The sequence below is a fragment of the Sturnira hondurensis genome, unplaced genomic scaffold (assembly GCF_014824575.4).
Source record: "Sturnira hondurensis isolate 20B ecotype Veracruz unplaced genomic scaffold, ASM1482457v3 Scaffold0017254, whole genome shotgun sequence".
Classification (NCBI taxonomy): Eukaryota; Metazoa; Chordata; class Mammalia; order Chiroptera; family Phyllostomidae; genus Sturnira; species Sturnira hondurensis.
The window spans coordinates 1753833-1765766 of record NW_028089885.1 but is presented as its reverse complement, the minus strand read 5'-3'; the positions used below and the strand labels follow the sequence as shown (position 1 = coordinate 1765766).

The following is an 11934-nucleotide window of genomic DNA, read 5'->3' as shown; positions in this document are numbered from 1 at the left end:
ACATCCAGAGACCACATTCTCCCACCATTAGAGACTGAGCTCCCAGACTGAAAGTGGGGGAGATTCCTGGGGGCAGTAGCTCACCCCTGCGAGCTGGTAGATGCCCAGGGCCCTGGCCAACATGGGGTCCTCCCCAACCTTGCAGGCTCCCCACCAACTCAAGGCCCGTTCTCTGCCCCATGCTCCTGTTCTTTCCCCGTTCTCTGCCCCATGCTTCTCCCGTTCCTGTAGGTTTTTTTCAGTTAAAAAAAACCTACAGGTTTCTTTGAGGTAAAATTTATATACGGTAAAATTTGCCCTGTTTAGTATTTTGAGTTTTGACAAATCTCAGGTAACTACCACCACAGTTGGGATACAGAACGTTGCCGTCACTTCCCAAAATTTCCCCATGCCCCTTTGTCGTCGGCTTCAGCCCCTGGCAAGCACTGCCTTTTCCAGAATGTCCTATAAAGGGACTCATACAGCACTGGGCCCTTTGAGTCTTGTCTCTTTCACACAGCAGAATGCATCTGAGGTTCACTCAGGTTGCCCTGTGTGTCAGGGGTTTATTCCCATACACAGACACAGTTATACATGTAGTTACACACACATGTAACTACATGTATGTATGGAGTTTGTTGCTTTTTATCTTTGGGGGAGTCTCATTCTCTGTGTGCACCATGGTTTGTTGATCACCTGCTGTTTTGGGTTGCTTTCAGGTTTTGGTGATTATGATAAAGGCAGTGTAGAATTCGCCTACAGGTTTTTGTGTGACTCAGTGTTTTCTTTTTTTTAATATTTTATTTATTTATTTTTAGAGAGAGGGGACGGGAAGGAGAAAGAGTGGGAGAGAAACATCAATGTGTGGTTGCCTCTTATGTGTCCCCTACTGGGGACCTGGCCTGCAACCCAGGAATGTGCCCTGACTGGGAATCGAACCAGCAACCCTTTGCTTCACAGGCCCGTGCTCAATCCACTGAGCTACACCAGCCAGGGCAGTGTTTTCATTTCTCCGGGATAAATACCACGGGAGGAATTCCTGGGTCATATGATGAGACTATGTTTAACCTCACGGGAAACTGCCAGTCCGCACTGTTTTTCCTTGTCCCTCTTTGGTCTGGTTGCGGCTAGACCTCCTAGAGGCACGGCTGTCCCTCTCACCACCTCTCTCGCTCTCTTCCCCCTGTCTAGCCATCTTTCCCTGTCTCATATTTGTCTGTCTGTCCTGCTCTCTTCTCCTCCCTCCCCTCCACTCTGCCTCTCCCTTGCTCTTTCTTTGGGTTTTCACATTGTCTCTCTGCCTCTCCATCTGTGCCCCACCTTCCCCTGACTTCTTCTCTCTCTCTCTTCCTCTCACTTTATCATCCTGCCTCCTTCCTCCTCCCTTATCACCTCTTCTCTCCAGTTCCTCCCCAAGAGCCCCACCAGCCAGGGTACCCAACCTTTGCCAGCCCCCTTTTCCCCAAGTGCTCAGAATCAGTGATGTGGGAACAGGCAGCAATTCCCAAACTAATTTAAACACAGGGCACTTTGTGCCGGGAACACCACTGTATCTGGGGCCCCCAGTCCTGCAGAACCACACACGCAGCTCAGGGCTGGCTGCAGCCAGATTCTGAAGGAACGGCCCCTCTGGGCCCTGGAGCCTCAGCTCTGACAACCGTCGCTGTGGTCAGAGAGCTCTGCCTTCGGTGCAGTTGGGGGGTCTCTTATCTTGAGTGTTGTGGAGATGTGGGAGTGTCAGGAGTGCACTGGGACCTGTGTTGGCGGGAGGTGTTTGTAACAATCCTCCAGAAGAGCTCTCAGGCTGCGAGATAAGGAGAGTGCACTGTTTCAATTAGTTTGATGATACTATATTTTAGGTCACGTATAGGCTGGCAGAGCAGTAGATGATCGCCATGGAGAAGACAGTTTGTTACAGTCCCCAAGAGGAGGGGGGACACTGCGTCCTTAGGGAGGGGGTCACATGGGAAAACACCAGGGTCATCAGGAGGTACAGGGATGGGGGAAACTGGGGTCCACAGCTCTTATTGGAGTTTCAGAGGGAAGGAATGGGCTCCAGAGTAATTTCAGAAGGTTCGGGGGGTGTAGGGCTATTCCTGATGGGCTGGTACCTGGGAGGGGAGGGCAGGAGGATAGAGAGCCCAATAAAGGAAGTAGGTGGGAGTGCGGGGCTCAGGGTTGCTTAGTTTGCATTTGGAAAGTATCTCTAGGAGCTGGCTAACCCTGGGAAGGTCAGCCCTCTAAGGTCGGCAAGGCCCCAGATGTCAAAGCATCAGAATACAGGAAATAAATGGTGTGATTGACACACGAGCTGTGCCTGGCAGGGGGCACACAGTCCTGTCTTTGCATTTTCACAGCGCGTGAGCTAGCACTATGCTTATCTTCATTTTCCAGATGAGGAAACTGAATCCAAGCCAGTCAGCTCTGCTCCATCTGGCAAATTAAGGCACTGACCACATCAAGGCTGGTGAAGACGTGAGTCACTGACCCACTGGTGGGAGTGCTGGCGGTACCCACTACAGCTGAACGTACGCATTTCCTACCCCCAGGCCATTCTGTTGCTGGGTGTCTGTCCAGCAGAAATGAAAACACAGGTGCATCAAAGACGCTGACAGGATCGTTCACAGCAGTTTTATTTGTAAAGGCCAAGGGTTGGAAAGCACAGGAAATAACAGGATAATGGGTAAACTAATTCCCACAATGGATCACACACGGCTATTGGGACGGATTAAACATCACTGCACATTCTGGATGATGGCCATAATGTCGAACAAAAGGGGAAGGAACAAAAGAGGATACACTCGCATTGCCTTATGGGAGGTTCTAGAGCAGGCAAAACTGACCTAAGTGATTGAAGGCATAATGATGGTTGTTACGGTTGGGGGCGGGGGGTGAGAGAGCCTTCTGGGGAGACGGAAATGTTCTAAATTTTGATCTGCGTAGAGGTTGCAGCAGTATGTAAGTGTGTGTGCATGTATGTATTTTATCCACAAAATCATCGAGCCATACTTCAAAGACTTGAGCACTTTATCGTATGTGAGGTACACCTCACTGTAAAAGCAGCCCGTTCTGCAATGCACGTGTGGCTTTCAGCTCTTGTTCTCAAGAAGGCCCTGTGAGGTCAGGATGCTCACGTTTGGGAAGATGGGGCCTGGCGGTTGGGGCCCAGCCACTGCCTCCCCCCACCCATCAATGGGCTGATTTGCATGCCCTGTTGTGGCCCAGTAGCCTCCCTGGCTTGTGCCCTAAAGCACCTGGAGCACACCCAGCAGAGCACTCCCAGAACACTCCCAGCCTCCCTGCTGCCGGCAATGGCCTGGTGGCACCTGGCCCTCCTTGTGATTGGAGACCTGCTGGCAGGTGAGCCCTCCCTGGGCCTGGCTCACCTGGGGTTGCGTGGGGGATGGCACTGGCTGCAGAGGCCTCCTGCAAGGGAGCAAATTGATGTGAGCCGTGGGAGGATTCTAGAAGGGGCTCTGAGGTGGAAGGGAGAACTAGCTAGAGGTGGACCTGGGGCAAGTCACTTCTCTGTGTGGGGCTCAGTTTCTCCATTTCTGAATGAGCAGATCACCAGGATCCCTTTGAACTTTGACTCTTTAGGGTCTTAGAAGGGACTGGAACAGGTCGCCTTTCGAGTTTTTCACAGAGGAAGCTGGTGTGGGCTATTCCTCATCTCACAGTGTCTCAGGAACAACCGAACTCCAGGAAGGTCCCCAGCATCCAGGTGCCTGAGGCTGAGCTGATGGGTGGTGCAGCCCAGGAAACTTCCTGGAGGGGGTGAGTCTATAGCCAGGGTGTGAAAGAACCAGTCTGACGAAGGGGCTAGGGGGTCTTCAGGGCCCCGAGGGGTAAGAGTGAGCAACAGAAGGAAGCAGAGGCCACCATCCCACCTTGTAAACTCTAGGCTCTCCCCTGAACACAGATCCTTGGGAACACGGTGCTAATAGGGACTTCAGAGTTGCCATCTCAGTACCCTACTGAGTGCTGAGTAGTAGGGTGCTGACGCCATGGCAGCAGGAGCCCTTCAGGAATAGGAATTGTTTGGGAGCCTGACCGAGACTTCATGAGGCAGGCGTGGGAGAGAAGGGGCCCAGGCCAGGCCTGAGCAGGTCTGTCTCTCTCAGTCTCCCAACCAGCTCTGACCCAGCCAGATGCACTGTTGGTCTTCCCAGGCCAAGTGGCCCAACTATCCTGCATGATCAGCCCTCGCCATGCCACCATTGGGGACCATGGAGTATCTTGGTACCAGCAGCGAGCAGGGAGCGCCCCCCGCTATCTCCTCTACTACCGTTCAGAAGAGGATCACCACCGCTCCCCAGACATCCCGGATCGTTTCTCAGCAGCCACAGACGCAGCCCATAATGCCGGCATCCTGATCATCAGCCCCGTGCAGCCGGAGGATGATGCAGATTATTACTGCTCCGTGGGCTACATATCTTAGGGTGTGGGGTGAATGCCTCCTGTCTGTCTCCCACTTCTGTCTTTGACCTTAGGCCCCTCTCCAACTTTCTCTGAGCCTTGATGTTCCTCCTCTGTAAAATGGGCTAATAATATCTGGCATGTCAACAATAACTATTCAAAAGGCCACGAGATTGCTGCTGAAAAAGTGACTGTGTTTGGTCTGGGAGGGTGGAGGAGGGCATTCTGGGGTTTGGTGCAAAAGAGGAAGAACCTGAGACCCTTGGGGCAGGGTCCAGCCCCTCCACTGGCCCCCAGGGGGCTCAGATGGGTAGCCTGGCCTTCCTGTGACCCAAAGTGCTGGAGAGAGAAAAAAGGAACTAGCCCTTGCCACTCCCAGCTCTGCATGGCTGGTTGTGGTCCAATGCTCACTCAGTGACAACTGGGTCCTAATGGAGCCCAGGTTGCTAGGTAGGGGAGGGACAGCCCCTGCCTACTCCTTGATGGGGCCGGGAGGCAGGTGACAGGTGTAAGTGTGTGCGCGTGTGTAGGGCACTCAGAGGCACCTGAGGGCCTGGGCAAAGGGTGCTGAGACAGGTGCACAGATGACAGGGGCAGAGTGGACAGCATCCCCCCTCTCAGGAACACGTGTCCTTCTGATCTCCCATGAGAAGGCTGTGCAGTTCCCCACATCTGCCCGGGGTGGGGGGAGCCGCACATGCAGGTGGGCCCAGAGGCAGCACCGGGGATGGGGGGAGGCAAGTCTTGTCATCAGAAGCAAAGCTGAGTGTCTGGGAGTCGGGGGAGGGGGGTTCAAGAACACACCCGTCTTCCCTCCCGGTTCCCCTAAGAAGCGTCTCATGCCTGGACGCCATCCCTCAAATGCCCTGAGTCCAGAGAGGGTTGGCCTACTCTCCCGGCCATCTGGGAGGCCCTCAGCGGGCCTCTCCTCTCCCCTCCGTTTCTGTGGTGGCAGGGTGGGCAGGCAGATGAACCAGGAAGGATGAATCCTTACAGGATCCCTGGGCCTATGAGAGGTGACGGGCTCCACTCTAGGATCCCCTTCTCCTTCTCTTGAAGATCCTAGACTCCCCGGAGTTCCCCTGGCTTGTCCCCACCTCCAGAGAAAAGGGCAGCGAGTACTGGGCCTCCTGCCTGCGGCAGCCTGTATCCTCCCCTGCAGCCCTGCCAGCACCTGCCCATCTGTTTTCCTCCCAGCCGGGATGCACTTTGGGGGCAACCCGGAGCCACTGCGTCGGACTGGAGAGACTCTCCAGATCCCTGTCCTTGAGTCCTGGAGCAGGGAGGGTACGCGCGGACAGGCCAGGCACGACGGAACCACAGAGACGCGTGGACCTCCGCGCGGCCTAGAGCAGTCCCGGAAGTGCCCGCGGGCTAGGGGCGGGGCTCCAGGCTCTCGGGCCGCCAAGGGCTCCGCGTCAGCAGCTGCCGGGAAGCGAGGCCGGTCAGCCGCGGGTTGGAGCAGCTCAGGTGCAGCCCCGCCCCACCCGCCCGCGGCCCCGCCCCAACCTAGGTGAGCGGCTCCGCCCAGACCCAGGTGAGTGGCTACGCATCAGCGAGTGTTCCCACCTGTCCCTCGGGTGGTCCAGGGTGCGGGCGTCCCCATTGGTGGGAAGCATGTTGGGGAACCGGCGTCGCCGCCCGGGCGGCGAGTGCTGTTCCGCGGCCGCTGGCGGTCCTCCAGGCGGGAAACCCTGCCCGGACTGTGGGTCTGCCTGGTGCCCGGCCCTGTGGGCTCCCTAGAGAATGGGGTGACGGATGCTGGAGGAGCCGGGAAGGCCCGAGGGAGGTGGGAAACACGGGGTTCCAGACCTTTGGCTTTTCGGTCCAAAAACGTTTAAAACATCATTGCGGACAGTAAAGGATTGCCAACTTTTTTAACAGAGTGGAGACTTCAGGGTGTAGATGGTACTTAGTGGGAATGGAAAACTGAAGAGGAAACCTTGGAAACACCGTGGTTTAACAGGTGGGTGGAAGGAGAGTTGCAGTCCACAGATAACAAGAAGGAGGAATCTAAGGGCGTGACAACTGGGGGCTGAGGCGACCTTTCAGAAACCAAGGGAATAAAGTGGGGGCGTGGGAGTGGGTGTGATTTGTCCAGCAAGCTCAAAGCCTTGAGGCAACCAGGTAGGCAAGGTGGGTTTAGTAAAGGGGTGGGCTGTTGTCACATCTTCCAGTTTAATCAAGAGAAAGCCAGAAACCTACTGAGTTTGCTATATTGGCAGCGAAGTCAAACAAAAAGGAAAAGCCCAACTCTTTTGAGAGCAGACAAAACGTGTCTGTGGCGGGATCCCCAGGCTGCCAGCTTGCAGCCTCTAAAATGAAGGGTTTGGAGAAAGAGGTATTGAGGAACAGTGCCAGAAGGGTGGGGAAGCGAGGGCCGAGAGGAGAGGAATTGGCAGTGAGGAGGTCACTGGACGCTGGAGCTGAGTGCTGGAGTTCCAGCTGAAACTGGAAACTCGAAATCACACAGTCGTATGATTTTCCTTGGCAACATCGAACATTTTAGGAGGAATGGGTAGAGAAGGAGTTAGTGGCTGATTGCAGACGGGCAGGCTGGTGAGGGATGTGATGCTGATCAGAGGGTTAGCAGAAGTGATGTCTGTCGTTAGACCCACTGTAGGTGGAGAGGGTCTCAGCCACATGGGCACGAGCAGAGCTAGATGGGGAGCATGATGTGACGGGGGGGGGGCGGTAGATATGATGAGGCAAGTGGGAGAACTGGGAGGGCCAGAGGTTGTGGTGCCGAAGAGGAGGTAAAGAAGGAGCAAAGAAGACTCATTAAGGTGGCTGAAAATTCATTTAAACATATTTCCAAATAGAAATGGCATCCATCGTGACGATTGTGATTAATATGTTTTTCTTTTGAGCCAATTACTCCCTAAGCCTCAGGGAAAGGATAATATTATCTTTGTATAGAGTTGTGAGGACTAAATGAGATCTGCTTGTAAAAGGCCTAGCAGTGCCTGGCACAGAGCAGGTAGGCGACTGAGGGACGCGAGCTGTCATCATTATGGTACCTGGGGAGTTTCCCTTTAGCTGCACAGAAGTTTCTGGATGGGGCCCTCAGAGGCTCCCTCAGGGGCCACCACACCACTGTGATGGGGGACTCAGTGGGAGTGTCCCAGCCCCCTCCTTTGTTCCTACAAAAACACCCCCTTCAACTCTGGAGCAGTCATGCTTTTGTCTGTTTGATTTATTTATATCTCCCAGAGAATTGCCTTTTTTTGAGTAAAGGGTTCAAGTGTGACAGTCATTTCTAGCACAAAACCAGATGGCTTTTCCTCCATTCTATCATCTAGTAATTCAACAGATGTGTATGTAGACATTGTCCTGTCGTGCTGGGGGCTGGGGCTTCCAAAATGAAGGAGCACAGGACTCACCCTGAGGAGCTCACAGGCAGCGGTGGGGAGGGTTCTGTCAGCCCATGTTTGACAGGTGGAGGTGTGCACCGCGGGTCACCAGGGGCTGTGCCTGATTCCATCAGTCTGCTGGTGAAGAGAAGAGGGAACATTTGGAGTGAGTCTGGAAGGATGAGCCAGTGGCAGTTTGAGAAGGGGAAAGGACCTGGTAGGTGGAGGAAACAGCAGAGCAAATGAGTTTTTGAGCTGGAAGGTTAGGGGTGTGTGAAAGGAGAGGCAGGGTTGGGCTGGAAGGACCTGTGAAGGAGCTGAGCTGTCCCAAGATCCTAGGACAAGATGTGACACAGTCAGGCCTGTGCTTAGGGTCTTTGTCATTGGTGTCCATGTAGAGAGCAGAGCAGAGGAAGGAGTGGAGGTTGGAGGTATGCGGCCAGTTGGGAGGTGAATATTGAAATAATTTCATGGGGTTCCATTGAGGCTTGAGCTGCAGAATGGCAGCGGGGACAGAGAGGCAGGGACCCTTCAGTAAAGCCTCAGGAAGTGGACAGGACAGGACAGGACATGTGGGTGAGAGAGGAAGGTCTAGGCTGACTCCCAGCATTCTTGGCTGGGGCACCAGAAGGAAGAAAGTGTTCTCCTTCTCTCTCTGTCTCCTACCCCCCACCAACAAAACCCCATCTCTGACACCCTCCAGTAGTTGGGGCGCTGCTCCTTCTTCGTATGGCTCTGCTTCCTGCTCTGTCCCACCTTTCTGACCATCCTCAGCATTTAGAGTGGACACCGTACTATGGTGCTCAATCCTGTATTATCTGTATTTTTTACAATTCTTTCTGATAAATCAAAGTTGTCTCTAACTCGATGGGGATCATCTCGAGCGGAATATTGTTCCTTATTCTTATTTTGTTGTATCTACCATTGTTTCTGGCTCAGGGAGGCCTGTGTTAGGTACGCACTTGACTGCTGGCTGGACAACATTCCTTGTTTTCTTTTCAGATTGTAAGTAAAGTAAGAGTGTCCCGAAGAACATCTTTCAAGAAATACAGTCGTTGTGATCCTAGATCCACAATGGAGGTTCCCCCAGCAGCCAAGCTTGGGGAGACCTTTGTATTTGAAGATGGGTTAGAGATGCACCGAGAACTCTTCCCAGAGGAGGACCTGGGGGACACATTTCTTCAGGAAAGAGGCTTAGAGCAAATGGCTGTCATCTATAAGGAGATCCCTCTCGGGGAGCCAAGTGAGGAACATGATGACTACGAGGGGAATTTCAGTCTGTGTGCGAGCCCTGTTCAGCCTCAGAGTCTTTCCCAAGTAAACAAACCTCAGGACGATGAGCTATTTGGCCAGACCTTCCTCCAGAAATCAGACCTTAGTATGTGTCAATTCATCCATGGTGAAGAAGAACCCGGTAAACATGACTGTGACCTAGTAGGGAGGGGGGACTCGGGACCCACTGACCCTCACAGAACAGCACAGCCACCAAAACCCTATGCATGTCGGGAATGTGGGAAGGCCTTCAGCCAGAGCTCGCACCTGCTCCGACACCTGGTGATCCACACCGGGGAGAAGCCCTACGAGTGCTGTGAGTGCGGGAAGGCCTTCAGCCAGAGCTCGCACCTGCTCAGACACCAGATCATCCACACCGGGGAGAAGCCCTATGAATGCCCAGAGTGCGGAAAAGCCTTTCGCCAGAGCTCGGCCCTCACACAACATCAGAAAACCCACACTGGGAAGAGACCCTATGAGTGCAGGGAATGTGGGAAGGATTTCAGCCGGAGCTCAAGCCTCAGGAAACACGAGAGAATCCACACTGGAGAGAAGCCTTATCAGTGTAAGGAATGCGGGAAATCCTTCAACCAGAGTTCGGGCCTGAGCCAGCATCGGAAAATCCACACCCTGAAGAAACCTCACGAGTGCGAGCTCTGCGGGAAAGCCTTTTGTCACCGGTCCCACCTCATCCGGCACCAGAGGATTCACACCGGGAAGAAACCGTACAAATGTGAAGAGTGCGGGAAGGCCTTCAGCCAGAGCTCCAACCTCATCGAGCACCGGAAGACCCACACCGGGGAGAAGCCCTACAAATGCCACAAGTGCGGGAAGGCCTTCAGCCAGAGCTCCTCCCTCATCGAGCACCAGCGGATCCACACCGGGGAGAAGCCCTACGAGTGCGGCCAGTGCGGGAAGGCCTTCTGCCACAGCTCTGCGCTCATCCAGCACCAGAGGATCCACACGGGGAAGAAACCCTACGCGTGCAACGAGTGCGGCAAAGCCTTCCGACACAGGTCGGCCCTCATCGAACATTACAAAACCCACACCAGAGAGAAGCCCTACGAGTGCAACAAGTGTGGCAAGTCCTTCAGGGGGAGCTCACACCTCATTCGGCATCAGAAAATCCACGCAGGGGAGAAGCTCTAGGAGGAGGAGCTCACACCAAAGGTCGAAAGCCTTTCCCAGACGGAGCCTGCACCCGGTCACTGTGTCCGAGAGGCCCCGCCCGCCTGCCGGACAACAGCGCTGAACCTGGGCGCCCCTGAACGCCCACAACCGCAGCAAGGCCCCCTCGTGGCCAGGAGCCCTGAGTGAAAGGGGGTGGGGGTAGGAGGCTGCCAGAGTGGCTGTGCGCCTGAGAGGGGCCTTCGGTTTTCTCGTTCTCACATTTGACTTCCAAGCCTTTGAAGCTTAGTGTTTCCCTCTATTCCAGAATCCAGAGGAGGAGTAAATGTAAGGAGGGAGAAAGCTGAGTTAAACCCGTGAAAATGTCAGGTGAGGACCCTTCAACATCAGGCTACAGGCTGGCACTTTTAGAAGAGTAACAATTCTCACTGTCCAAATTAGCAGAAGAAAAAATGAATCCAAAAAGTAGTTACCTCACCACAAAACAGAATCTTCTGCCTGGCCTGGATGCTGGTGGAGAACAGGGTGTGGAAAGAGAGTCTGGAAGGACTGGCTCTGGGACTGAGGGTGAGGGTGTGAGGCCCTAGTGTGGTCCTTTAATCCGGGTCTGCGGTGGAGTGAGGGCGGCCTCTCTCCCAGGAGAGTAGAGTTCAATCCTGCAGGTTGGAGGACGTTGCTGCCCAGCTCTGACTCAGCCTGGCCGGAGGCATAGCGCCCTCTGGGAGTAGGCCCTCCACAAGACCCAGGGCTCCGGAGACCTCAGCGTGCCTTGGACCTCAGCAGCAGGGCACGTTTCCGGGCTGGTGGCTCTGCAGCCTCTCCACCTTCCGGTGTGGGGTCCGGCGGGGGTAAAGGGAATGCCAGAAGCAGGGTGATTCAGTCAGAGGTCCAGACCTCTGGGTCCAAGTCTCGGTTCTGTCCCTCCTACCTCTGTGACCTTGAAGAAGCCCCAAGCCTCCGCTTTCCTATCTGTGAAACGGGGATGGTGGGGCCTGGCCACATACTTCTCAGGACTGGCACAAGGCTTCCATTCAGAATGAGGCCACATGTGAAAGTGCTTTGACAACTGGTGACTGAGTGTGGATGCCCCACTAGAGACACTGTCCCTGAAGCCTGGAGAGACATCCCATTTGGTCCCTGAAACAGCAGAGCTTGCAGCAGGCCCTCATTATACCAGGCTTTCCTATACTCCCTCAGGCTCGCAGACCCAGCTGGGGGTGCTCTCTGTTTGTCCTGCGCATACATGTTGCCTGGGGGCCATCCCGAGCCACCCTGCAGTGGCAGTGCAGTCCTTGTCCCTGCACATCTCTCTGTTCTTCCCACCACCAGCTGGTATTCAGCCAGGGGTGGGTCCCCTGTGGACCAGTCGGTGGGCATCTCCAGAGGTGGGGGGGGTGCTCAGTGGGGTGTTTTTAAAGCTCTTTGGTGGTTATGTGTCCCTGCACATCCAGGCTGTGAGCCCTGTGCTGGGCACCGCGCAGCCCCAACACCTCCCGAATGTCAGCCCGGCTTGCCTGGACTGAGGAGGCACTATTCCCCTCAAAACCAGCCTTTCAGCTTGAAGGTGGCCATTGTACCTCAGTCCCCCAGGAGTGGGCTCTGGCAGGGACACTGCAGGGGTTGGCTAGTTGGTAATTGTCCTGGACCCTCCGGCCTTTGGGTGGCCCTGGGAATCATTGGTACTGGCTTTCCCCCCAGGCTTCTTCACTAGTGTGGGAGGAGGCAGCCTGAGCTATTTTGAAGTTTTCCAAACATTACAGCTGGAATTACATGAACGCATGAG

At 54.7% G+C, this 11934-nt stretch overlaps 2 protein-coding genes across 4 annotated transcripts; both read left to right on the top strand.

Moving 5' to 3' along the window:
• Positions 1 to 3210: 3210 nt before the first annotated feature.
• On the top strand, positions 3211 to 4564 carry VPREB3 (V-set pre-B cell surrogate light chain 3). Its single transcript, XM_037067337.1, has 2 exons — positions 3211 to 3339; positions 4104 to 4564. The coding sequence occupies exons 1-2, from the start codon at positions 3291 to 3293 to the stop codon at positions 4418 to 4420; spliced, it is 366 nt and encodes a 121-aa protein (XP_036923232.1). The 5' UTR covers positions 3211 to 3290; the 3' UTR covers positions 4421 to 4564.
• A 107-nt stretch (positions 4565 to 4671) lies between these two features.
• On the top strand, positions 4672 to 11674 carry ZNF70 (zinc finger protein 70). 3 transcript variants are annotated; one of them, XM_037067333.1, is made up of 3 exons: positions 4672 to 5685; positions 6283 to 6364; positions 8754 to 11674. In XM_037067333.1, exon 3 carries the CDS (start codon positions 8826 to 8828, stop codon positions 10170 to 10172), a length of 1347 nt encoding a protein of 448 aa, XP_036923228.1. In that variant the 5' UTR covers positions 4672 to 5685; positions 6283 to 6364; positions 8754 to 8825; the 3' UTR covers positions 10173 to 11674. The 3 variants fall into 3 exon arrangements, with proteins under 3 accessions (XP_036923228.1, XP_036923226.1, XP_036923227.1); XM_037067331.1 differs by having other exon boundaries at positions 4672 to 5935; XM_037067332.1 differs by lacking the exon at positions 6283 to 6364 and having other exon boundaries at positions 4672 to 5935.
• The last annotated feature ends 260 nt before the right edge of the window (positions 11675 to 11934 follow it).

Coding starts and splice junctions, on each gene's coding strand:
- VPREB3 (XM_037067337.1), top strand. CDS start 3,291: ATGGCCTGGTGGCACCTGGCCCTCCTTGTGATTGGAGACCTGCTGGCA. Junction 3,340..4,103: donor GATTGGAGACCTGCTGGCAG/GTGAGCCCTCCC, acceptor TGTCTCTCTCAG/TCTCCCAACCAGCTCTGACC.
- ZNF70 (XM_037067333.1), top strand. CDS start 8,826: ATGGAGGTTCCCCCAGCAGCCAAGCTTGGGGAGACCTTTGTATTTGAA.